Source organism: Manis javanica, chromosome 10 (assembly GCF_040802235.1).
Source record: "Manis javanica isolate MJ-LG chromosome 10, MJ_LKY, whole genome shotgun sequence".
Lineage (NCBI taxonomy): Eukaryota > Metazoa > Chordata > Mammalia > Pholidota > Manidae > Manis > Manis javanica.
The window spans coordinates 100,787,347-100,814,329 of record NC_133165.1 but is presented as its reverse complement, the minus strand read 5'-3'; the positions used below and the strand labels follow the sequence as shown (position 1 = coordinate 100,814,329).

The 26,983-nt window shown below is 39.4% G+C and overlaps 1 protein-coding gene across 15 annotated transcripts in view; it reads right to left on the bottom strand.

The window, feature by feature from the left end:
* MYBPC1 (myosin binding protein C1) overlaps positions 1–26,983 on the bottom strand; it is a 93,036-nt gene that overhangs the window by 13,463 nt on the left and 52,590 nt on the right. For 8 of the 15 annotated variants that reach the window (XM_073213700.1, XM_073213706.1, XM_073213708.1 and 5 more), the window contains 6 exons: positions 26,621–26,725; positions 17,700–17,888; positions 16,678–16,812; positions 12,471–12,638; positions 8,733–8,821; positions 1,645–1,840 (listed from right to left, as the gene is read on the bottom strand). In XM_073213700.1, coding sequence (XP_073069801.1) covers positions 1,645–1,840; positions 8,733–8,821; positions 12,471–12,638; positions 16,678–16,812; positions 17,700–17,888; positions 26,621–26,725 — 882 coding nt within the window. Of the gene's footprint in view, positions 1–1,644; positions 1,841–8,732; positions 8,822–12,470; positions 12,639–13,522; positions 13,577–16,677; positions 16,813–17,699; positions 17,889–26,620; positions 26,726–26,983 lie in introns of all 15 variants that reach the window. The other 7 variants (XM_073213704.1, XM_073213697.1, XM_073213701.1 and 4 more) reach the window with 1 other exon arrangement.

The window sequence follows — 26,983 nt, the reverse complement described above, 5'->3', positions numbered from 1 at the left end:
TTTATTTTCTGCTCCGTGTGAATTTCTGTGAACTCTGACTTTCCAGTAAATTGAAGTAACATTCAGGGACACCAAAGTGTCAAGAAAACCAAATCTTGACTGGGAGTCTCCCCACCTCATGTCCCCAAATTATGCACAGAGGTGTGAGGAAGGACAATAACTGTATTTGCATAGTATTTCTTATTTTTTTCAGGGAATTTCATGTGTAACATCCTTCTGAATGCAAACATCACCCTTTCTGCCCTGAAATATTTTTTCAAATATTAAAATTGTTACTTTTCCAATACCAAATGTCAGACTCAGAAGAATAAACTCTACTGTGCTTTCTGGTAATACTGTTCTCTCTTTTAAATGTGATGTAACAAGCTGTCTTCATGGGCTCCATGAGGGATGCCACAGCGATAAACCTCCCTTTCTTTCCACAATCAGAAACCACGAGTTTCTACCACCACAGCTTTCTATCTCCTGTTTTCACCCATTCATCCTACAGAGAGCCTGGCCTTTCCCAGTCCATCCTGCAGCCCATGTCCAGCTTTGTCTTCAGTGCTCACATTGATTTTTCAAACACTTGCTGCTTAACAGTAAATGGCATTGCTAGATTTTTAGCCGTGGCAGACACATATACTTGGAATTAAGAAATAATTAGAATAATAGTTACTATTCCCTGAACACTTTAATTGTGCAAGTAATGAGCCAGGCGCTTATAACTACCCGGTAAAGCAATTACATAGCAAAGTAGAAAAAAAAAACTCCTTCCCCATGTTTCAGAAAGCACTGCTCTTCTAGACCCTTCCGTGGGAGCTTCCATTAGAATAGAGCCAGGCCAGAGCCAAGGGCACAGGGTAGCTCAACACTCCCCTCAACTTTTCAGAAATCAAGATGATTTAGCTAGTAAGAAAAGCATGCTTAGTTTAAAGGGCATAAACTTTCACCCAAGGGAAAGCTTGTCCCAGGAAGTTGTTCCTTTGGAGAGAAAATCTCTAGTGTCAGTAAATTTGCTGAAATGTTAATTTTAAAATGACTGCAAAGTCATTTTTTTTCCTAGCTGTGCTCTTAAATTTATTTTTTGACACTGCAAAAATTCTAGAACAGTTCACATGAAGAGATTCCCTCTATTCCCCTAATTCTGGACAGAAATGAGAACTAAACAGATTTATTATTTGGACAGGTAAGTAACTAGCTAGCCCTGTGGTATCAACTAACTCAGTGTTTAACTACTTAACCTCATTTAGGTACCTCTTTTTGATTATTATTACCAACTTTTAGGAATGGTAAGAAACATGCTAAACTATTTATAGAATCTATAATGCTTTGTATGCAAGAATTCAATGCAGGAAATACTTTAATCTTCCAGCAGTTGAGAAACAGAATAAGAAATGAACTATAAAGCAGTACAGATGGTTGGCAGTAAAAAGTATGCAAATTTATGCCCTAAGTCTCTGATGATTAGTCCTTATAGTCAGTGAAAAATTATTTTGAAATGCTAACAAATCTCACTACTATAGCTATTTTTAGAAAATTCCAGGGAAAAGAATTTTTTCTAGAGGCAGCCTAACCAAAATTCTTACTCTTGCCTTGACGACAAGGACGATCAGTCCAAATATTACTTCAATAGGACATTCTAGTTCCTTCTTTCAAACCTACCAACAATCTGGATATCGATTGATGCACTTTCCACGAATTTCTCCACTTTGACTTGCAGGTCATATTTCCCAGAGTGGCTCCTCTCTGCTTTTCTGATAAATATGATTGTATCAGTCTCAGAGTTGCGAATGTTTATTTGATTCTTATCAATTTCTACACCATCCTTCTTCCAGGTTAATTCTGGTCTTGGTTTTCCCTAAAAAGAGAAAAAGTAGAAGGGGAGGGAAATCAGATTGTCTCAAGACTTTTTTTCAGCATTACAAAAAAGTGACAGTGCCTTACCCCTTCTAGGTTGGAAAACAGTTTGCTGGGTGACTACAGCACTGATGGTAACGCTCACTATCGCCTGTTGCTTGCATTCTGTGTACAAGGCACTATGTTAGGTATGTACCATGTTTACTCTTTCCCTTAAATTTTACATCAAGATAATAAGTAACATTATCCTAATTTTTTGGATAAAGGAGTTAATTGACTTGCCCAAGGCCTAAGTAAGTGCTAGAACCAGATCTTACAACTGGCTCTCTCTACATCCAAAGCCTGTACAACACAACGCAATGGTTAAGAATATGGGCTCTGGGGCATTGGAATCTGTACTTGGATCCTGACTCCATCACTTAATTGCTGTGTAATCTTACTTAAACTCTATGTGCCTGCATTTTCCATTCTGTAAAACTATAACAATGTAGTACCCATCTCCCATCTCATAGGGTGGTTATACAAATTGAATTTCTTGGACACTTTCCGAGAATAATACTTTCCAAGACTGATCCAGGAAGAAACAGAAAATCTGAACAGACCAGTTACCAGCAATGAAATTGAATTGGTAATTAAAATGTCCCCCAAAAAAATATTCCAGGAGCAGATGGCTTCGCAGCTAAATTCTGCCAAACATTCCAAGACAGACTAATACCCATGTTTCTTATAGTATTTCAAAAGGTAGAGGAGGAGGGGCTACTTCCACTTCCAAACTAATTCTATGAGTCCAGCATCACTCTAAAGCAAAACCAAAGACACTACCAAAAAAGAAAATTTTAGACCAATATTGCTAACATAGGAGCAAAAATCCTCAACAAAATATTAGCAAACCAAATTAAAAAATACATCAAAAGGATAGTCCATCACAACCAAATGGGATTTATTCCAGGAATACAAGGTTGGTATAATATTCATAAATCAATAAATTCCATACATCACATTAACAAAAAGGATAAAAACCACATGATCATCTCAATAGATGCTGGAAAAGCATTTGACAAAATTCAACATCCATTCATGATAAAAACTCAACAAAATAGGTATAGAGGGTACATACCTCAACATAATAAAGGCCATATTTGACAAACCCACAGCTAGCATCATACTCAACGGCAAAATCTGAAAGCTTTTCCTCTAAGATCAGGAACAAGACAAGGATGTCTCTCACCGTTTTTATTCAGCTTAGTACTGGAGGTCCTAGCCACAGCAATCAGACAAGATAAAGAGATAAAAGGCATCCATAACAACAATAATTCAACACCGCAAAATCTGTGGGATGCAGCCAAGGCCATGCTAAGAGGAAAGTATATTGCAATAGAGGCCTACCTCAGGAAAGAAGAATAATCCCATATAAGAAGCAGTCTAAACTCACAATTAATAAAACTAGAAAAAGAAGAACAAATGAAGCCCAAAGTCAGTAGAAGGAGGGACATAGTAAAGATCAGAGCAGAAATAAATAAAATTGAGAAGAATAAAACAATAGAAAAAAATCAATGAAACCAAAAGCTGGTTCTTTGAGAAAATAAAATAGATAAACCCCTAGCCAAACTTATCAAGAAAAAAAGAGAGTCTACACACATAAACAGAATCAGAAATGAGAAAGGAAGAATCACTACAGTCACCACAGAAATACAAAGAATTATTAGAGAATACTATGAAAAATTATATGCTAACAAACTAGATAACCTAGAAGAAATGGACAACTTTCTAGAAAAATACAACCTGCCAAGGCTGACCAAGGAAGAAACAGAAAATCTGAACAGACCAATTACCAGCTATGAAATGAAACTGGTAATCAAAAAACTACCTAAGAACAAAATTCCTGGACCAGATGGCTTCACTGCTGAATTTTATCAAACATTTAGTGAAGATTAATACCCATTCTTCTTAAAGTTTTCCAAAAAATAGAAGAGGAGGGAATACTCCCAAATTCATTCTATGAGTCCAGCATCAATCTAATACCAAAACTAGACAAAGATACCACAAAAAAAGAAAATTACAGACTAATATCCCTGATGAACATAGATGCAAAAATACTCAACAAAATATTAGCAAACCAAATTCAAAAATACATCAAAGAGATCATCCATCATGATCAAGTAGGATTTATTCCAGGGATGCAAGGATGGTACAACATTCGAAAATCCATCAACATCATCCACCACATCGACAAAAAGAAGGAGAAAACCCATGTGGTCATCTCCATAGATGCTGAAAAATCATTCGGTAAAATTCAATATTCATTCATGATAAAAACTCTCAACAAAATGGGTATAGAGGGCAAGAACCTTAACATAATAAAGGTCATATATGACAAACTCACAGCCAACATCATACTTAACAGCATGAAGCTGAAAGCTTTCCACCTAAGATCAGGAACAAGACAAGGATGCCCACTTTCCCCACTTCTATTCAACATAGTACTGGAGGTCCTAGCCACGGCAATCAAACAACACAAAGAAATAAAAGGCATTCAGATTGGCAAGGAAGAAGTTAAACTGTCCCTGTTTGCAGATGACATGATATTGTACATAAAAACCCTAAAGACTCCACTCTAAAACCCCGAGATCTAATATCTGAATTCAGGAAAGTTGCAGGATACAAAATCAATATACAGAAATCTGTTGCATTCCTATACAGTAACGATGAACTAGCAGAGAGAGAAATCAGGAAAACAATTCCATTCACAATTGCATCAAAAAGAATAAAATACCTAGGAATAAACCTAACCAAGGAAGTGAAAGACCTATACTCTGAAAACTACAAGACACTCATGAGACAAATTAAAGAAGATATCAATTAATGGAAACACATCCCATGCTCATGGATAGGAAGAATTAATATTGTCAAAATGGCCATCCTACCTAAAGCAATCTATAGGTTCAATGCAATTCCTACCAAAATACCAACAGCATTCTTCAACGAACTAGAGAAAATAGTTCTAAAATTCATATGGAACCACCAAAGACCCCTAATAGCCAAAGCAATCCTGAGAAGGAAGAATAAAACAGGGGGAATTATGCTCCCCAACTTAAAGCTCTACTACAAAGCCACAGTAATCCAGACAATTTGGTACTGGCACAAGAACAGACCCATAGACCAATGGAACAGACTAGAGAGCCCTGATATAAACCCAAGCATATGTGGTCAATTAATATATGACAAAGGAGCCATGGACATACAATGGGAAAATGACAGCCTCTTCAACAGCTGGTGTGGCAAAACTGGACAGCTACACATGGGAGAATGAAACTGGATTATTGTTTAACTCCATACATAAAAGTAAACTCGAAATAGATTAAAGACTTGAATGTAAGTCATGAAACCATAAAAGTGTTAGAAGACAACATAGGCAAACATCTCCTGAATATAAGCATGAGCAACTTCTTCCTGAATGCATCTCAAGCAAGGGAAACAAAAGCAAAAACGAACTCATGGGACTACATCAAACTAAAAAGTTTCTGTATGGCAAAGGACACCATCAATAGAACAAAAAGGCATCCTACAGCATGGGAGAATATATTTGTAAATGACATATCTGACAAGGGGTTAACATCCAAAATGTATAAAGAATTTACATGCATCAACACCCAAAAAACAAATAACCTGATAACAAATGGGCAGAGGATATGAAGAGATGGTTCTCCAAAGAAGAAATTCAGATGGCCAACAGACACATGAAAAGATGCGCCACATCACTAATCATCAGGGAAATGCAAATTAAAACCACAATGAGATATCACCTCACACCAGTAAGGATGGCCAGCATCGAAAAAACTAAGAACAAGAAATGTGGCAAGGATGCGGAGAAAAGGGAACCCTCCTACACTGCTGGTGGGAATGTAAGCTAGTTCAACCATTGTGGAAAGCAATATGAAGGTTCCTCAAAAATCTAAAAATAGAAATACCATTTGACCCCAGAATCCCACTCCTTGGAATTTACCCAAAGAATACAACTTCTCAGATTCAAAAAGACATATGCACCCCTATGTTTAGTGCAGCACTTTTTAAAATAGTCAAGATATGGAAGCAACCTAAGTGTCCATCAGTAGATGAATGGAAAAAGAAGATGTGGTACATATACACAATGTAATACTATTCGACCATAAGAAAGAAACAAATCCTACCATTTGCAACAACATGGATGGAGCTGGAGGACATTATGCTCAGTGAAATAAGCCAGGCAGAGAAAGACAAATGCCAAATGATTTCCCTCATTTGTGGAGTATAACAATGAAGCAAAACTGAAGGAACAAAATGACAGCAGACTCAGAGACTCCAAGAATGAACTGGTGGTTACCAAAGGGGAAGGGTGTGGGAGGGCAGGTGGGGAGGGAGGGAGAAGGGGATTGAGGGGTATTATGTTTAGTACACATGGTGTGGGGGATCATGGGGAGAACAGTGTAGCACAGAGAAGGCACATAGTGAATCTGTGGCATCTTGCTGCAGTGATGGACAGTGACTGCATTGGGGTATGGATGGGGACTTGATCATATGGGTAACTGTAGTAACCACATTATTTTTTCATGTGAAACCTTCATAAGAGTGTATATCAATTGTATCTTTATAAAAAATTTTTAAAAAGGCATCCAGATTGGTAAGGAAGAAGTAAAACTGTCACCATGTGCAGATGACATGATATTATATATAGAAAACCCTATAGACTCCATCAAAAAACTATAGAACTAATAACTGGATTCAGCAAAGTTGCAGGATACAAAACTAATACACAGAAATCTGTTGCTTTCCTATATACCAACAATGAACTAGTAGAAAGAAATAAGGAAAATAACTCCATTTATAACTGCATCAAAAAGAATAATATACCTTGGAATAAAACTAAACAAAAAGGTGAAAGAGCTGTGCTCTGAAAACTCTGAGAGAAATTTTAAAAGACACCAATAAATAGAAATCTATCCCATGCTCATGGGTAGGAAGAATTAATATTGTCAAAATGGCCATCCTGTCCAAAGAAATTTACAAATTCAATGAAATTCCTATCAAAATAGCAATGTCATTTTTCAATGAACTAGAGTAAATAATGCTAAAATTTATATGGAACCACAAAAGACTCCAAATAGCCAAAACAATTGTGAGAAAGAACAATGCTGGGGGTATTACACTCCCTGACTTCAAGCTATACTACAAAGTTAAAGTAGTCAAAACAGTGTGATCCTGGCACAAGAACAGAACCATCATAGATCAATGGAACAGAATAGAGAGAGCCATATGTAAACCCATGTACATATGGTCAATTAATATAGGATAAAGGACTCATGAATATACAGTGGGGAAAAGAAAGTCTCTTCAATAACTGGTGTTGGAAAAACTGGAGAATGAAACTGGATTACTGTCTAACTCCATACACAGAAAGTAAACTCAAAATGGATCAAAGACCTGAATGTAAGTCATGAAACCATAAAACTTTCAGAGGAAACATAAGCAAAAATTTCTTGAACGTAAGCATGAGGAATTTTTTTCCTGGACATACCTCCTTGGGCAAGGGAAACAAAATAAAAAATGAACAAACTACATCAAGCTAAAAAGCTTCTGTACAACAAAGGACAGCATCAGAAAAACAAAAAGGCATCTTACAGTATGGAAGAATATATTTGTGAATGATTTATCTGATAAGGGGTCAACATCCAAAATATATAAAGAACTCATATGCCTCAACACCAAAAAAAAAAAAACCCAAATAATAACCTGACTGAAAAATGTGCAGAGGACCAGAACAGACACTTCTCCAAAGAAAAAATACAGATGGCCAACAGGCACATGAAAGGATGTTCCACGTGACTAATCATCAGGGAAATGCAAATCAAAATCACAATGAGATATTACCTCACACAAGTTAGAATGGTCACTATCCAAAAGATAAGAAATAACAAGTGTTGGTGAGGACAGTGTCCATCAATAGATGAATAGATAAAGAAGAGGTGGTACATATACACAATGGAATATTATTCGGCCTTAAAAAAGAAAGAAATTCTGTCATTTGCTACAACATGGATGAACCTAGAGGGTATTATCCTGAGTGAAATAAGCCAGGTGGGGTAATACAAATACCATACAATTTAATTTATTGGTGGAATCTAAAAACAGAACAAAATGACCAAAATAGCAGTAGGTTCATAGACACTGGGAAGCAACTAGTGGTTACCATGGGTGGGTGATGAGGATGAGGGGGAAAAAGGGGCACAAAAATTCTCAGTCATAATATAAGATGGTCATGGGTATAGTAGTACAGTATGGAGAATACAGACAGTGATTCTGTAACATCTTCCAATGTTGACAGGTAGTAACCTCACTAGTGGGAGTGAGGATTTAATAATGTGGGTAACTGTGTTGCATACTTGAAACCAATATAATATTGTGTATCAATGATACGTCAATAAAAAAATAAGACTGAATTTCTTAGGAGCTTCTGCTCCTACATGCACTCTGTTACTATCACCTCAATGTAAATAGTACTCTACTGTATCATACTGCTTGTTTCAGACTTGTCTATAATTCTCTCTCCGCTCTTTCTAGCTGCTAGAATTATTCTTTAAGAGAAGACTTTGAGAAGTTATCCTCCATTCAGAAATGAGCTTCAGTTTATATTACAAAGGAGCTTCCCAGGATTCCCGTGCACACATGCTCCCCTTGCAGACAGGAACCAAGCATCTATTCAGTCAGAAAAGGCATAGCCTTCCTATGGGCTCCTGCTGTGGCTTGTTGATAGGTTAATAGAAGGGATGTTGAAGACACACATCAAACCCCTGCCTGTGGAGCTGCATCTTCAACACTCCACACTGGAAAGAGAAAATGAGTGACCCCTGCATTATTACCTGGAAAGGAATAACCAGATTGACGGTTTCTCCAACTCTGCGGATGTAAGTTTGCTTCAGGTGCCTTGGGATGCGAATCTTTGGAGCCTCTGAGTGAGAGCAGAATAGCATAATTTTGTGATCAGCATAGTGAACTGCAAATAGCCTTGCAAAAGCACACTGGCTTAAGCTCACTGAGACAGCCCTGTGCTCAGAGCTCAGGCTACTGGCATAACAGATTATGTACAATGACTTTGGTTTCCAATGTTTTCTTCAAGCAGAGATGACTCAACAAAATTCATTTTTGACTCCCTTGATTTTACTGTAACTTCTTATTTTTATTGTCCTTGGAAGCCTAAAAGCAGCATTACAGAAAAACACCAAATTTTCTCTTAGGCCCCCTCATGTATTTTTTTTCATAGTTTTTCACAAGTATATTCTCCAGTGAACATTCCATAAATGGTCTACAGGCACCACATTAGTAGGTAGGACTGCCCATTTTTTCTTACCAGAAACAAAATAAAAACAAAAACGTTTTAGCACCTAGCACTTGTTATTTCGGTAATTCTGTTGGAATTTGATAGTGTGGCTATGGCGAAGTACATCATGAAGTGCGCCCTTAGCCCACTGTGTGTTGAGGTTCCTTAATTAAACACCTTGAAGATATTAGCACATGGGGCTGCAAACCCATGCGGAGCCAGGAGTCTAAGGCTCCCAGGCTCCCAGTGATGAAATAGGTCTCATCACTCCGGTGCTGAGCAGGTGGCAGACATGGGGCTAAATGTTTTTCATCAAGGGATTAATTTAAACCCCACAGTCACTTTATGGGGTAGCTATTGTTTTACTTATGGTAAAGAAACTGAAGCATGGGCAGTGAAGTGGCTTGCCTTCGATGTCACAGCCAGGATCAGATCCTGGAGACAGCCTCCAGTGCCTATGCTCTGCTTAGAAGCATGGACTTCGGATCTGAGATTCAGGTTTGAGTCCCAGATCAGACAGGTAGCAGATCTGGTCTCAGATTCCTGTTCTGAAAAATCAGGATGATAAGAGCACCTGATTCGTAGTATGGTTGTGAGAACTAAATAAGTTTATCTGTAAAGCATTTAGCATAATGGCTGAGAATAGTAAATGCCCAACAAACTTGAGGAGGTGATAATGATGATGATGGCTGTTGAGTCTTGGAGAAGAGAAGATGGAGGTGCTCTAATTCCCTACTTTTACATCCAGCGAAAAGGAGACTGTGCAAGATTCTGCAGCAAATTAAATTATCATCAGAAAGCTGACACATATTCTGGGCCAAACACTGTTAAGCAAGAAACATGGATTAATTTGTTTATTTCTCACAACCTCCTGATGTGGTAAGTACTGTTATTTTTCCATTCTGCAGATGAAGAAATTAAGGCTCAGAAAGATCAAGTATCTTGTCCAAGGTCAAATAGCTAGTAAATGATGGAAATAGGATTCGACTTAAGTCTCCAGAATCTTCTAGGGAAATGTGAACACTTCATGCTTTCTTCCATCCATCCATCCATCCATTTCCTCACTCACTCCCAAAGGTTTTAGGCAGCCACACCATGAATCTGTAACAGAACATGGTCTGGAACCCAGATATCCAGGCCTCCAGTCCAGTGATCCTTCCCCTGGAACTGCAATTCTCAAACTCTTTGGTCTCAGTACCCTATCACACTCTTAATTATCAAGGATTTTCCCTGCTTCCAAAAAAAAGAAAAAGCTTTTTCTCAGCTTTTGTTTATGTGGACTGAATTCATTAATATTTACCATATTAGAAATTAAAACTGAGTACTTTAAAGATATTTATTCATTTAAAAATAATGTGTAAATACCATTTTAATGGAGACAACCATATTTTATATTAACAAAAAATAAGTGACATGAATGGCATTATTTTATATTTTGGCAAATCTCTTTAATGTCTGACTTAATAGAGGATAGCTGGACTCCTGTATTTGTTTCTGCCTTCAGTCTGTTGCAGTATGTTATACCGGTTGAAGAATATGAAGAAAATCTGAGATGGGGAATACTTTAATAAGCTTCTTGAAAATTGTGGATATTCCTCTTTGTTTCTACACTAAAATACAATAAACTGTAATTTCTTAAAGGTTAGCTGCAGTGTGGAATGTGAAACCATTTCAATGAACTTTTCACACTGTTACATTAAAATCCATTGGTCTAACTAGCATTTTATCCACGCATGATTTTTTTAACCTGTATGGATCATTTGGAAAATACTGCTTTACTGAATCATGCAAATCTTCCAAATATTGACACATTCCATTATTCAGTATCAAAAAAGTCACATTCATTAACATCACCAGCTATTTCATCAGCAAAGTTTTTAACTATTAGGACCTGTCAGGTCCATGGTGGTATATATAAGTTTTCCAAAATTCGAAATTTTACTTGAAAGATCAATATTTTTTCATTGCCAGGTTAACAACAAATACATTAAACTGATTTCCTTGAAGTGACATTTTCTAGAAAAAGTCTGCCAAATGCCCAGTCATTCTTTCAAGTAAAAATGGAATTTCACGAAGATACATGTATCCCAATGTTTACCGCTGTGTTATTTACAATAGCCAAGTTATAGAATCAACCTTAGTGTCTATCAGTAGGTGAATGGATAAAGAAGAGGTGGACAATGGAATATTATTCAAAAAAGAGAAAGAAATCCTGCCTTTTGCAACAACATGGATGGAACTAGAGGGCATTATGCTAAGTGAAACAAGCCAGGTGGAGAAAGACAAATACCATATGACTTCACTTATTTTTATGAAATATAAAAACAAAACAAAACAAAATGAACAAAGTAGTGGTAGACTCATAGACACAAAGAAGTGACTGGTAGTTACCATGGGGGAGGGCAAAGGGGATAAGGGGAACAAAAATTCTCAATCATAATGTAATTTGGTCACTGTGCTGTGTACTTGAAAACCAATATAAGACTGTATATCAACAATACTGCAATAAAAAATTCAATTAAATTATAAAAGGGAATTTCATGAAAAACTCCCTAGTTCAGCTTGTAACTCAGTGGCACAGGTGCTGTTCCCAGAGACAGCCACTGTGGGGCGGTATGCAGCGTAAGGGCCTTATCCATACTTTGTATTTCATTGTCACGCAGAGTGCAGGAAAAATGTGTGCTCAAGAACCAAGGTTTAATAAACCGAATAATTTTTATGCTTCATCAAGAACACTCCAAGGCAGAACTGACCCTTTTATTTTAACTGAGCGTGCACGGTGGTGAGGAAAATAGCAACAGCTCAAACATTTTGGTGGCATTGACTTCATTTATGCTGAGGCACCGGCAGCTTTACTCACCACCATGGCTTTTGTACCATCAGTGCCGATGTCAAACATGGAAATGAGCAAATCATGTGTTCATCTTATTATGAAGGTGGTTTGACCTTGCAGACCCATTTGAGCCATGCTGCTGACGTAGGGACGGTCTGCATGGCCGCATCCACACACTCTCCTTCTTCCCAGTGAGCGCAGCCAGAGCAGCCCACAGAACTTGGTGAGGCTAACGAACTGGTCCTCCTACCAAGTTATAAACCCCGAGCTGCTGTCCCACACTGTCTGAAAAGTGATGTTTTGTTCACTTTTAGCTCCCAGGAAGCATTAAGAAAATATCAAAGGAGTGACAGCAAAATAAGAGGTTTTGAGAAAGAAAGGGATTTAAAAAATAAGCAAATACATAATGTGAGCTGGAGACAAAGTTTTGAGAGGCTTGCTGCCTACCTATGACTTCCTTCACAAGGATGGGCTGAGAGTAGTACTTGGGCTCGCTGGCGCCGGCGGCGTTCACAGCCTTCACGCGCACAAAGATCCTGGCATCCGTGGGCAGACCTGTGATGGTAAACTTGGTCTTGTCGATCAGATCTTTGTTTGCAACTATCCAGTCCTCAGCTAAAATCCGTAAAAGAAAAAGAAAGGAAGGAATGGCGGTGAGTGAGAGAAATCATCCTAACTGGTACAGCCAACTCCAAATTAATACTGTACTTGTAATCAAAACATTTGAAGGAAATACAACTTTGTTCTGGACTCAGACTGGATGGGTGGGCATTTTTCATATTTAAATGAAAAATGGCCTCAAATGGCTAATGTAAATAACAAAGAGGACAGTCAGTTTCTGGTATTTTGGAAAAAAAAAAAAAAACTCTTACAGTACATAGTAGCTGTCCCCAAGAATTTTGCAGTTTTATTCCAATTCAGTTGTGTAATGAGTGATGTAACCATGATATCAAGCCATCTATATACATCAAAGTTCAGCAAAACAGGAAAATGCATTTCTTAAGAATGAGAGCCACTGACCTTTATAGTCATATAGTGTTTTATCTCGGCCAGTTTATTATTATGAGACATTAATATGAGCATAGGGAATCTAATGATTCCATTATGCCCCCATTATGCTCCCACTTATGAAAGAAAGCAGCTTATATCCACAGTAAAGAGGAACCACAGCTCAGGAGCCAAGCCCTCATAAGGAATTCACTTCAATCAAAACATTTTGTTTTATTTTAAAGCTTTTCATATCTTTGCCTACAACATCAAGAGAGCTTAAACCCAGCATCCAGGCTTACAAATATTTCAGCTTCTGAAAGTTTATATACACTATGCCTACAGGAAAAGAAACAAGGCTAGGATCCCACATTATTAACTCACTGCCCACCCTCCGCCTCCAGCTCTAAGGGCTTTTCTGTGTGTAGGTGGTGGGTGTACTTCATGTGTCATTCCCAGAAACTTTATCATATAGTAAGAAAGCTTGAGAGCTTTCATAGAGTGTACTTTACCTGGCAGATCATATGCAGCCTCCCCATTTTCATCAGACTGTTTGGCTGATGTACCTTTGAGAATCCGTCATTAAAATTAATTACAGACACCCACTTTCACACCAGAAGAATATCGTATCAGTAGTCAGCATTCTCTGTTAGTAAAGTATGCAAAGTATGCAAAGATTTGTCTTCAGAGCAGTGACGGAAGAGACCAAACACATTAGAGGGGGGAGTTCCTCAGGAGAGGCACAGCCTGCTCTGTTCAGGCTGTGGTTTTTGTGCTGAGGCGCCTGCCACAGAGAAGAGAAAGGAGGCTGGGGCACCTCCGGCTTGTGGGAGCAAGAGGCAGAGAGGAACAAACTAAGACCCTAAAGAGAAAGGAGGAGCGGGGCCCGGACTCCACAGGGGAGAAGCACACAGTGGAACAGGCCGTCCTTTCTCCTGTCCCTGTCACCCCAGGCTGGGACGGTCCTCGGGTCTCCAGGGAATGCAGTGTTCCCACTGTAGGGCTCATGCATCAGAGGCTGGCCCTCATGGTAAGACCAGCCTGTCTTACCAGCCGCTGGAGAGAGGCAGCTCCTGGTGGCAGACAAGGAACTCTGGGTCAAGGAAACAAATTGCGCCTGCCTGGGCCCCTGCATTCCGCACAGGTGGAGGGAACGGAGCTGGCTCGCAGGGTGGTTGTGGGCATAACCCACTGGCTTGGGATGATGACTTTCCAGGTTATCAGGAGAGGAGCAGGGGAATGGGACTGGACCAGCCACTCTGGAAACCTTCTCCTCTTATTCCATCCCTTCTAGGAATAACAGCGACAAGGAAACCAAAATACCCTGGTGGCTGGGAGGGCAGGTGGATGATAAATATTACTTAGGACTTTGAAACAGATACATCTTTAAGCTGATGGTCAGATTGGGAGCTACGGTGTTGACAGTTTCATAGGGAAGAGACAGTTGATGAGAAAGAGAAAATAGGAGACTGAGAAAACGTGCACAAAAGAGTGAAGAACTCGAAATGGGAAAAGTTCGAGAGGAAACAGGATGAAACAAGATCAGAGGGGAACAAAACAGCCCACCCTTTCACATTTGCACCATTTTAATTGAGGGAGAGGAAGAAAATGGTGTTGGGGGATGGAGAAGGAATATGAAGGTTATTTAAATCAAGAGGAGAATTTTTAAGGAAGAAAGAAAGAACTAGAGTGAAGGAAGAAAACAAGGAAGAGTAAAATGCTGCAGGCATTAAAAAAAAACAAGAGAAAGACAGAGTCAAAACCAACACACGATCTTATAAAAAGAAAGAATTCTCTTGACAGAATAAAACCTGACATATCGAAAAGCATTAAACACTACAAAAAATTAGTCTGGAGGACAACAGCCATTAAAAGAGAATGAAGAATAGGGCAGCCACATAAATAAGAAAAGACTGCAAGAAGAAAGATATACACGTTATGAAAGAACTTCCATAGAAAGCTAAGTCCAAAACGTTATGTGGCAAAATATATACATAATAATGACTGTGTACATATACATATGTATATACATATATACATACATATCTACACGGACCACACACAGAATTATGTAAAATACACTTCGTTGTATTTTATCTAAGGTGGGTAACATCAAAATGACAGCCATCTATCATTTTGCTGTATCTTCTTACTTTTTAAACCTATCAGAAAGAAAAGAGTAAAGAATTTGCTCTGTGTCATACATACACAAAAAGGTGGTGTTCAGCAGCCACATCACATATAAGACTGGGAAATTCAGCTGGCTGGGTGATATAAATAACAAAGTGGAGAGCTCATGATTTTTTCGAATAGGGAGGAGGGGGATGAAATGGGAATAAACTGTATTTCGAAGTGCTCACGAATTTACCTATCGCATTAGTGACACGCTCCGCCCCCCCCCCCCGCACCCCCCGCACCCCCATGCTGGGGACTCTGGAAACTTTCTTCTGTCTCCATTGCTTTTGGTTAGTGGCTTCCTAAGCCCTGGAAAACTCAAATGGAGTCAAGTGCATGTAAATGGAACTGAGTGTTACGGGGTGCCTCATGCTCCTCCTTCTTCCTGCCCCACCCACGGTGCTCGTTTCCATAGGGGCCCCGGTCCAGGGGTCTGGGGATTTCTTTTTCAACAGCTTCTCTTCATAAGAGATTTCTTCTCCCAGGGAGCTGTATTTGTGTTTACATTCCAGATTTCCCAAATGTGCTCTGCAGACTCTCTTTCCTTCATGTACGATCCACGCTGAAGTTTGGGGTCCAAAGTGTTTTCTTAGAGGCTGTCTTATGTGGAGATAAGAACAAGCTTCCCTGGTGGATTGTTTACCTACCATCACTTAGAGTGGAGCCCGAATCGAGAGCTGGGGCAGTCTTACACACCCATTTTCAGATCATGACAAGCAGGAAATCAAAAAATCACAAGAGGCTTTCAGCGAAGGTCATTATCTTTTTTGGTTTTAGATACACCCTGGTCACTTTTTTGTGTGTCAGCTTCCCTTTTTCTATTGTTCCCATCAGTAATTGTGTATTGTGTGTATTTCTTAAATTACATTACTTAAAAATTACTAGAAACTATCTAAAAAACTAAATTTTTATATACCCAAGCCCTCAGACAAGTTATTGTCATATGTTGGACCTATTTCTTACACCTTCTGGGATTTAATGCTGCTTCCTTTAAACAGTGAAAGTCGTCTTTAAATTTTCTTCTCCTTTTTTTCCTTTAAGAAGGCAGGGGATGATCACCAGATAGCCAAACATTTCATCTCTCCTATACCAGAAATAGGCAGCTCTTTTGATAGTTCTGCTCAGTGTAGGGTTTAGAATTTTCAACTTGTTTCCATCCCAACTAGCTAGACTTTTGTTTTGCTTTGGTACAATTTAATTCCACCCATTCAAGAAGTGGAAGTCCCTGAAGTTCTGTCAGAAACACTTCCTCCTCTGTCTTTGATCTGTTGTGTCATCCCATCTGGCCACCTTGCTAGGATATTTCTAAGATCTCCATCTTTTAGCTTCAAGTGCCAAAGAGGAGCCAAATTTTTATTCATCTGAGGAAGACGATTTTGGCTGGTTGTCATTTTCAGTAAGAAGGAGATGAGTTCTTAAGAAAACAAAAGACAGGGGGACCACATCTCACCTAGTGAGGACGGCACTCGTTTTAACTGCGAGTTGTACTTACTTCCTTCAAAGCAATACTCTAGCACATAGCCATCCAAGCCTGCGGCACCGATCTGGTCTGGGGGCCGCCACCTCATCGTCACAGTGGTGTCCGTCACAGAGTCAACCGCCAGAAGAGTAGGAGGGCTGGTCACAGCTTCAAAGATAAAAGGAACAGGAAAAGAAGATGTTACTAACTACAGACTTAGGGCATAGGAACTGTGATGAAATAAACTAGGATACAAATCAAAATATACACAGAAGGCCCATGTCTTCATGAAATCCAGTGAGGACCCCTCGAGCATGGGCTGTGTATACAGCAAAGATCTGCTAGATCTGGAAAATGTTAGAAATGCGGCCATATTTTCCCTCTAATTTGGGAAGCTGGTATGGGATTCTGGGAGGCCCAGGGAGAAAAGTCAAAGTCTGATATCTAATGATCTAGAGTAGATTTCCCATAACTCTCTACAGCACAAACTCTTATACTAAGTCTTCTTTCTATTGAAGAAAAAAGCCAAAAACTTCACTACCGTAATCAGTGGACAGATAAATTGATAATCGTTTCATTCTGTTTCTTTGTCTTTATTGAACTGATTTTTTTGGTTCACTGGATATCATTTAAGGTGTGATTGTAAGGTAAAGAGACTAGTTTTCAACTGTGCTTTGTTGAACTGATCTCAGGTTGTTTTAATTCAGTGTTTACACCAAGGTGCTGGATTATACCTTCAGAAGCACAGAAAGTAGTCATGTGTCAGTGGGCTACACATTTTCAATGGGGAGTGGCAAACAGAGCCACTCACAGCTATCACTGGAATTTATCATAATAAATCTCAGGACCTACTTTATGAAGACATTGAACTCCACCAATGCTTTTTTTTTTTTTTTAGCCTTTTTAGACAGAAAACTGTCCCTAATCACCACAAACCTCTTCCTCACCCAGCACTCTAAGACGCCTCCAGGTCTGCTCCAGTTAAAGGTCAGAAGGAAGCAGCCACAATCTTGGGCAATAATTTCTCCAACAAAGACCCATCTCTCTTGACTCACCCAAAGGAACAAAAGGCTTGGAGGGCATACTGGGTTTGGAGATGCCAATGGCATTGACGGCAAAGATGCGGACCTCATAGGCCACACCTTCAATCATCTTCTTGGGTTCAAAAGTTGTTTCTTTGCAGAGATCAAAATTCAGCCTCATCCACCTGGAGCTTTGTTTCTTTTTCCTCTCAATAAAGTATCCTGCAGGTGACACAAAGTGGAAACTGAGGGTTTTCCCTGGTCTCCAGAATTAAATTTTGTTGGGTACTGGAGTTCTTAAAATTTCCCATATTCTCAGCACTCTAAATAGTCATGTATGCATGTATTTTTAACCCACCTTCTTCCATCAGATATTTGAGAGAGATTATAGGGAATACAAATACTAACGTTATAGGATATAGATTAAAATAACAGGACTAGACAAAGAATATCCCGCATTTTTCCCTGTGGGACCGGTGGGTGGGTGCCTGAGACCGGCACTTGAGGACGGAAGAAATCGCGCGTTTTTCCCCTTTTTTTTCTCTCTTTTTGCCAAGTGCTTTTTGGAAGCCTTGAAGGGACAGGGACCCCGGTGCTAGGGAGGCAGGGCGGCAGGACTGGTGAGCGGGTGCGTGGGACCAGTGCCTGAGGACAAAGAATATTGAGCGTTCCTTCCCTGTGGGACCGGTGGGTGGGTGCTTTTTGGAAGCCTTGAAAGGACAGGGACCCTGGTGCTAGGGAGACAGGGCAGCAGGACCAGTGCGCGGGTGCCTGGGACCGGCACCTGAGGAAAAAAAAAAAAAAATCGCGTGTTTTTTCTTTTTTTTTTCCTTTCTGTTCCCTCTCTCATTGTTGCTGTTGTTGTTTTGGTTTGGAGAGTGCTTTTTGGAAATCTTAAAGGGGCAGGACAGGTCACTTAGACCAGAAGCAGGGAATCTGGGGATCTCTGGGCACTCTAACCCCCTGGGCAGCAGGGAGCACAGAGGCCCCTTACGGAGATAAATAGTCTCCTGGCTGCTCCCCCTCTAACGGGGCTCCACCATTTTGGAGGAACAGCCCCAGCCAGGCCAAGCCCACAGCAACAGTGGAGATAAACCCCAAAGCAACTGGGCAGGAAGCAGAAGCCCTGTCTGCGCACAGCTGCCCAGCACAAGCCACTAGAGGTCGCTATTCTCCCAGGAAAAGGCTACAAACCAACAAGAAGGGAAGCTCTTCCAGCGGTCACTTGTACCAGCTCTGCAGACTATCTCTATCACCATGAAAAGGCAAAACTACAGGCAGACAAAGATCACAGAGACAACACCTGAGAAGGAGACAGACCTAACTAGTCCTCCTGAAAAAGAATTCAAAATAAAAATCATGAACATGCTGACAGAGATGCAGAAAAAAATGCAAGAGCAATGGGATGAGATGCAGAGAAAAATGCAAGAGCAGTGGGATGAGATGCAGAGAAAAATGCAAGAGCAGTGGGATGAAGTCCGGAAGGAGATCACAGATGTCAGGAAAGAGATCACAGAAGTGAAACAATCCCTGGAAGGATTTATAAGCAGAATGGATAAGATGCAAGAGGCCATTGAAGGAATAGAAGCCAGAGAACAGGAACGTATAGAAGCTGACATAGAGAGAGATAAAAGGATCTCCAGGAATGAAACAACACTAAGAGAAATATGTGACCAATACAAAAGGAAAAACATTCGTATTATAGGGATACCAGAAGAGGAAGAAAGAGGAAAAGGGATAGAAAGGGTCTTTGAAGAAATAATTGCTGAAAACTTCCCCAAACTGGGGGAGGAAATAATCAAACAGACCATGGAATTATACAGAACCCCCAACAGAAAGGATCCAAGGAGGACAACACCAAGACACATAATAATTAAAATGGCAAGGATCAAGGACAAGGAAAGAGTTTTAAAGGCAGCTAGAGAGAAAAAGGTCACCTATAAAGGAAAACCAATCAGGCTAACATCAGACTTCTCAACAGAAACCCTACAGGCCAGAAGAGAATGGCATGATATACTTAATGCAATGAAACAGAAGGGCCTTGAACCAAGGATACTGTATCCAGCACGACTATCATTTAAATATGATGGTGGGATCAAACAATTCCCAGACAAGCAAAAGCTGAGGGAATTTGCTTCCCACAAACCACCTCTACAGGGCATCCTACAGGGACTGCTCTAGATGGGAGCACCCCTAAAAAGAGCACAGAACAAAACACACAACATATGAAGAAGGGAGGAGGAGGAATAAGAAGGGAGAGAAGAAAAGACTCTCCAGACAGTGTATATAACAGCTCAATAAGCGAGCTAAGTTAGGCAGTAAGATACTAAAGAAGCTAACCTTGAACCTTTGGTAACCACGAATCTAAAGCCTGCAATGGCAATAAGTACATATCTTTCAATAGTCACCCTAAATGTAAATGGACTTAATGCACCAATCAAAAGACATAGAGTAATAGAATGGATAAAAAAGCAAGACCCATCTATATGCTGCTTACAAGAAACTCACCTTAAACCCAAAGATAAGCATAGACTAAAAGTCAAGGGATGGAAAAACATATTTCAGGCAAACAACAGTGAGAAGAAAGCAGGGGTTGCAGTACTAATATCAGACAAAATAGACTTCAAAACAAAGAAAGTAACAAGAGATAAAGAAGGCCACTACATAATGATAAAGGGCTTAGTCCAACAAGAGGATATAACCATTCTAAATATATATGCACCCAATACAGGAGCACCAGCATATGTGAAGCAAATACTAACAGAACTAAAGAGGGAAATAGACTGCAATGCATTCATTGTAGGAGACTTCAACACACCACTCACCCCAAAGGATAGATCCACCGGGCAGAAAATAAGTAAAGACACACAGGCACTGAACAACACACTAGAACAGATGGACCTAATAGACATCTATAGAACTTTACATCCAAAAGCAACAGGATATACATTCTTCTCAAGTGCACATGGAACATTCTCTAGAATAGACCACATACTAGCTCACAAAAAGAGCCTCAGTAAATTCCACAATATTGAAATTCTACCAACCAATTTTTCAGACCACAAAGGTATGAAAGTAGAAATAAATTCTACAAAGAAAACAAAAAGGCTCACAAACACATGGAGGCTTAACAACATGCTACTAAATAATCAATGGATCAATGAACAAATCAAAATAGAGATCAAGGAATATATAGAAACAAATGACAACAACAACACTAAGCCCCAACTTCTGTGGGATGCAGCGAAAGCAGTCTTAAGAGGAAAGTATATAGCAATCCAGGCACACTTGAAGAAGGAAGAACAATCCCAAATGAATAGTCTAACATCACAATTATTAAAACTGGAAAAAGAAGAACAAATGAGGCCTAAAGTCAGCAGAAGGAGGGACATAATAAAGATCAGAGAAGAAATAAACAAAATTGAGAAGAATAAAACAATAGCAAAAATCAACGAAACCAAGAGCTGGTTCTTTGAGAAAATAAACAAAATAGATAAGCCTCTAGCCCAACTTATTAAGAGAAAAAGAGAGTCAACACAAATCAACATAATCAGAAATGAGAATGGAAAAATCACGACAGACTCCACAGAAATACAAAGAATTATTAAAGACTACTATGAAAACCTATATGCCAACAAGCTGGAAAACCTAGAAGAAATGGACAACTTCCTAGAAAAATACAACCTCCCAAGACTGACCAAGGAAGAAACACAAAAGTTAAACAAACCAATTACAAGCAAAGAAATTGAAACAGTAATCAAAAAACTACCCAAGAACAAAACCCCGGGGCCGGACGGATTTACCTCGGAATTTTATCAGACACACAGAGAAGACATAATACCCATTCTCCTTAAAGTGTTCCACAAAATAGAAGAAGAGGGAATACTCCCAAACTCATTCTATGAAGCCAACATCACCCTAATACCAAAACCAGGCAAAGACCCCACCAAAAAAGAAAATTACAGACCAATATCCCTGATGAACGTAGATGCAAAAATACTCAATAAAATATTAGCAAACAGAATTCAACAGTATATCAAAAGGATCATACACCATGACCAAGTGGGGTTCATCCCAGGGATGCAAGGATGGTACAACATTCGAAAATCCATCAACATCATCCACCACATCAACAAAAAGAAAGACAAAAACCACATGATCATCTCCATAGATGCTGAAAAAGCATTTGACAAAATTCAACATCCATTCATGATAAAAACTCTCAGCAAAATGGGAATAGAGGGCAAGTACCTCAACATAATAAAGGCCATATATGATAAACCCACAGCCAGCATTATACTGAACAGCGAGAAGCTGAAAGCATTTCCACTGAGATCGGGAACCAGACAGGGATGCCCACTCTCCCCACTGTTATTTAACATAGTACTGGAGGTCCTAGCCACGGCAATCAGACAAAACAAAGAAATACAAGGAATCCAGATTGGTAAAGAAGAAGTTAAACTGTCACTATTTGCAGATGATATGATACTGTACATAAAAAACCCTAAAGACTCCACTCCAAAACTACTAGAACTGATATCGGAATACAGCAAAGTTGCAGGATACAAAATCAACACACAGAAATCTGTAGCTTTCCTATACACTAACAACGAATCAATAGAAAGAGAAATCAGGAAAACAATTCCATTCACCATTGCATCAAAAAGAATAAAATACCTAGGAATAAACCTAACCAAGGAAGTGAAAGACTTATACTCTGAAAACTACAAGTCACTCTTAAGAGAAATTAAAGGGGACACTAATAAATGGAAACTCATCCCATGCTCATGGCTAGGAAGAATTAATATCGTCAAAATGGCCATCCTGCCAAAAGCAATATACAAATTTGATGCAATCCCTCTCAAATTACCAGCAACATTCTTCAATGAATTGGAACAAATAATTCAAAAATTCATATGGAAACACCAAAGACCCCGAATAGCCAAAGCAATCCTGAAAAAGAAGAATAAAGTAGGGGGGATCTCACTCCCCAACTTCAAGCTCTACTACAAAGCCATAGTAATCAAGACAATTTGGTACTGGCACAAGAACAGAGCCACAGACCAGTGGAACAGATTAGAGACCCCAGAAATTAACCCAAACATATATGGTCAATTAATATTTGATAAAGGAGCCATGGACATACAATGGCAAAATGACAGTCTCTTCAACAGATGGTGCTGGCAAAACTGGACAGCTACATGTAGGAGAATGAAACTGGACCATTGTCTAACCCCATATACAAAGGTAAACTCAAAATGGATCAAAGACCTGAATGTAAGTCACGAAACCATTAAACTCTTGGAAAAAAACATAGGCAAAAACCTCTTAGACATAAACATGAGTGATCTCTTCTTGAACATATCTCCCCGGGCAAGGAAAACAACAGCAAAAATGAGCAAGTGGGACTACATTAAGCTGAAAAGCTTCTGTACAGCGAAAGACACCATCAATAGAACAAAAAGGAACCCTACAGTATGGGAGAATATATTTGAAAATGACAGATCTGATAAAGGCTTGACGTCCAGAATATATAAAGAGCTCACACGCCTCAACAAACAAAAAACAAATAACCCAATTAAAAAATGGGCAGAGGAACTGAACAGACAGTTCTCCAAAAAAGAAATACAGATGGCCAAGAGACACATGAAAAGATGCTCCACATCGCTAATTATCAGAGAAATGCAAATTAAAACTACAATGAGGTATCACCTCACACCAGTAAGGATAGCTGCCATCCAAAAGACAAACAACAACAAATGTTGGCGAGGCTGTGGAGAAAGGGGAACCCTCCTACACTGCTGGTGGGAATGTAAATTAGTTCAACCATTGTGGAAAGCAGTATGGAGGTGCATCAAAATGCTCAAAACAGACCTACCATTTGACCCAGGAATTCCACTCCTAGGAATTTACCCTAAGAACGCAGCAATCAAGTTTGAGAAAGACAGATGCACTCCTATGTTTATCGCAGCACTATTTACAATAGCCAAGAATTGGAAGCAACCTAAATGTCCATCTGTAGATGAATGGATAAAGAAGATGTGGTACATATACACAATGGAATACTACTCAGCCATAAGAAGTGGAAAAATCCAACCATTTGCAGCAACATGGATGGAGCTGGAGAGTATTATGCTCAGTGAAATAAGCCAAGCGGAGAAAGAGAAATACCAAATGATTTCACTCATCTGAGGAGTATAGGAACAAAGGAAAAACTGAAGGAACAAAACAGCAGCAGAATTACAGAACCCAAAAATGGACTAACAGGTACCAAAGGGAAAGGAACTGGGGAGGATGGGTGGGCAGGGAGGGATAAGGGGGGGGAAGAAGAAGGGGGGTATTAAGATTAGCATGCATGGGGGGGAGGGAGAAAGGGGAGGGTGGGCTGCACAACACAGAGAGGACAAGTAGTGACTCTACCACATTTTGCTAAGCTGATGGACAGTAACCGTAATGTGGTTGTTAGGGGGGACCTGATATAGGGGAGAGCATAGTAAACATAGTATTCTTCAGGTAAGTGTAGATTAAAAATTTAAAAAAAAAAAAAAAGAAAGAAAGAAAGAAAAGGGGGATTACTCCTTAACAGGATAAAACTATTGGTAAATCAAAGATCAACGCATGCTTTAAATATCCTTAATGTTGATCACTTAAAGGGTGTCAGATGATCAGCTATGGAGGTACTCTTTTCTGATAATATTCCTTTCTCTTAATTAAAAAAAAAAAAAAAAAGCAGTTACTGTGTGCTGACCTCCAATGAGTTCTGCACAGTGGTATAGAGGGCATGTCAAAGTGTGGGCAAAGGGTCTGTTTGTTTCTACGCAGAAGATCAAGGCCTAGCTTGGATACCCAGAAAATGAACTAAGATACGATATGAGGAGGAGCTTCCGGCATCAGCACTCTCTGGAGGACTCGTGCCGGGCGATGATCATCAAAAAGCCTCCACAGGGATCCGGACGATGCTGCGGTTGTGGCTGCATCCAGCCCACCATCTCCTGGACTTGCCATGAGAAGGAGGAGGGAGATGTCTAGGCTGGCATGTGCATACAGTGAGACAACGAATTTGACTGGATCTGTACTGTTGGAACTCAACCAGGAGTTGGGAGGGGTGCAAGTTGTAGCACCCCAAAATCTCATGACTATAGACTATCTATGGTTAAAAGAACATATGGGATGTGAACAGATCCCAGAAATGGGCTGCTTTAATTTGTCTGATGGTTCAAGTACAGTTGGAAAATATCCATCATATCATAGATAAATTTTCACAAATGCCTAGGGTACCTAAATGGTTTTCTTGGCTTCACTGGAGATGGCTGGTAATTATAGATTTGCTTTGTTTATGTCACCGTATTCCTATTATGTCAATATGTGTGTGCAAATTAGTTAGTAGTTTAAAACCTATACATACTTAAGGTACTATACAAGAAGATATGTCAAAGAAATAATCAATCCTCCCAAGTTTCCTTCATATGCTACATCTATAGCTTTTCTTCTTCCTTCCTAATTACAAACTTTAAATAGAATTCGTGCCTCATATCGAATTTACCGAGTATCATAATTCCTCCAGGTGGTAAAGATACCTCGAGACAAGTGCTGGGCATAGAAGCCACAGGGCATAAATCTGCAAAGAAGTAAAAAGCTAACCTTTGCAAACAATATGGCTTCTCTCTCACTTACCAACTTTACATTTCCCTGTATGGCCCCGGAAGATGACTGGTTAGCCAGAGACGGGTAAGATTCCTCAAGGGAGGAACAACCTAAGACAGGCACAGTCGCAGGGGGGCCATCAGGTGAGAATTTGGGGATCAACAGAGGTGAGGCTCAGAACCTCACCCCCCCTGCTTTGAGAGAAATCTTCTGCATCCGTGGATGTTTTGCTGCCCTTGTCTAGCCTGGATTAATACTTAGTCCATAGGCACACACCTGATCATCTGATCATCTACATTTGCCTTCTTACAGCACTAAACTATGTTTTCTACCTTTATCTTGCATCTACCTACCACTTCAGCATTTTATTAAAAATAAAAATAATAATAATAATAGGAGAAATGTGGGATCAACATATAAATCAAGTACAAAAATCAAATGAATATTCATATTTGACCTGATGGTTTATAGGTCATATTGCATGATCAAAACCGAAAGTTTCTGTGATGACTGCCCTTGTACTGTTCACCATGTAAGAATTTATTCACTCTGTAAGAATTCGTTCACCATGTAAGAACTTGTTCGTTATGCTTCAGAAGATTGGAGACTGACGAGAATTAGGCTTGAGATGGATTAATGATTGTACATTGAGCATTGACCCCCCTATACTGAATTTTATTGTTGTTAACAACCATTTGATCAATAAATATGAGAGATGCCCTCTCAAAAAAAAAAAAAAAAAAAAAAAAAAATAACAGGACTAAAAAAAAATTAAAGTTCATTAGGAAGAAAAAAGAAAAATAGATTCAGATATGTAAGCCATAGAAACTTTACAGTCACTATGGTTGAGCAATAGATTTGGCTCTAAGTCTCAGCAATGTAGGTATAAAGGGGGAAGTGACCAGTTTTGTGAGTTTCACTATTAGCAAGTAGCAAAAAATTCTTGTTTCATAGGGGAAGCAAATTATTCTAATTTACTCTAAAAGAAATTTCCTCATAGACATTATTCTCTAGAGCTAGACATTTTCTGACCAGAACAGTTGAAAGGTTGTTTTAAAATTAGATATTGTCTGTCTTCAAATAAAAAAAAGAGAACAGGCAGTCACATGGTATTCATCAGCGCTATTTAAATCTCATGTACTTACAGAGCATGCCAAGATATATTTCAATTTGAATGGATATTTGAAGTCACAATACAATACGTTTTCTTCTAAATGCAATATTTTAAAATGTGCTCTGTACCAAGCAAGGTGCAGAAGGAGGGCACCAACTCCACTGGCAGTTCTGTGGACTGGTCTACATGCAGTTACCTAAGATTGGGGACCCTCCGTCATAGACAGGAGGCTCCCAGTTCATGATGCACCAGTCATCTCCCACATCCGTCACATTCGGTGCCACTGGGGGATCAGGGATGTCTGTGGCAAACAAAAACAGAACAGAATGGAATAAAATTAAAGAGGACAAAATAAAATACAGTGAAATAAGTGAACAGAAGCACAAAGGAAAACGTCAATCAGAAAGTGTTTTTCGGTGGTAACCTCTGAGGCAGTGTTATTTCTCAGTACCTTTTCTGTGTTTGCTGAATTGTACTTGGTAACTAATTTGGGCATGAAGTCAGGCTCCATGTGAGCTACGGGAGGGTAAGCCCAATAAAAATAAAAGTGATCATGTCC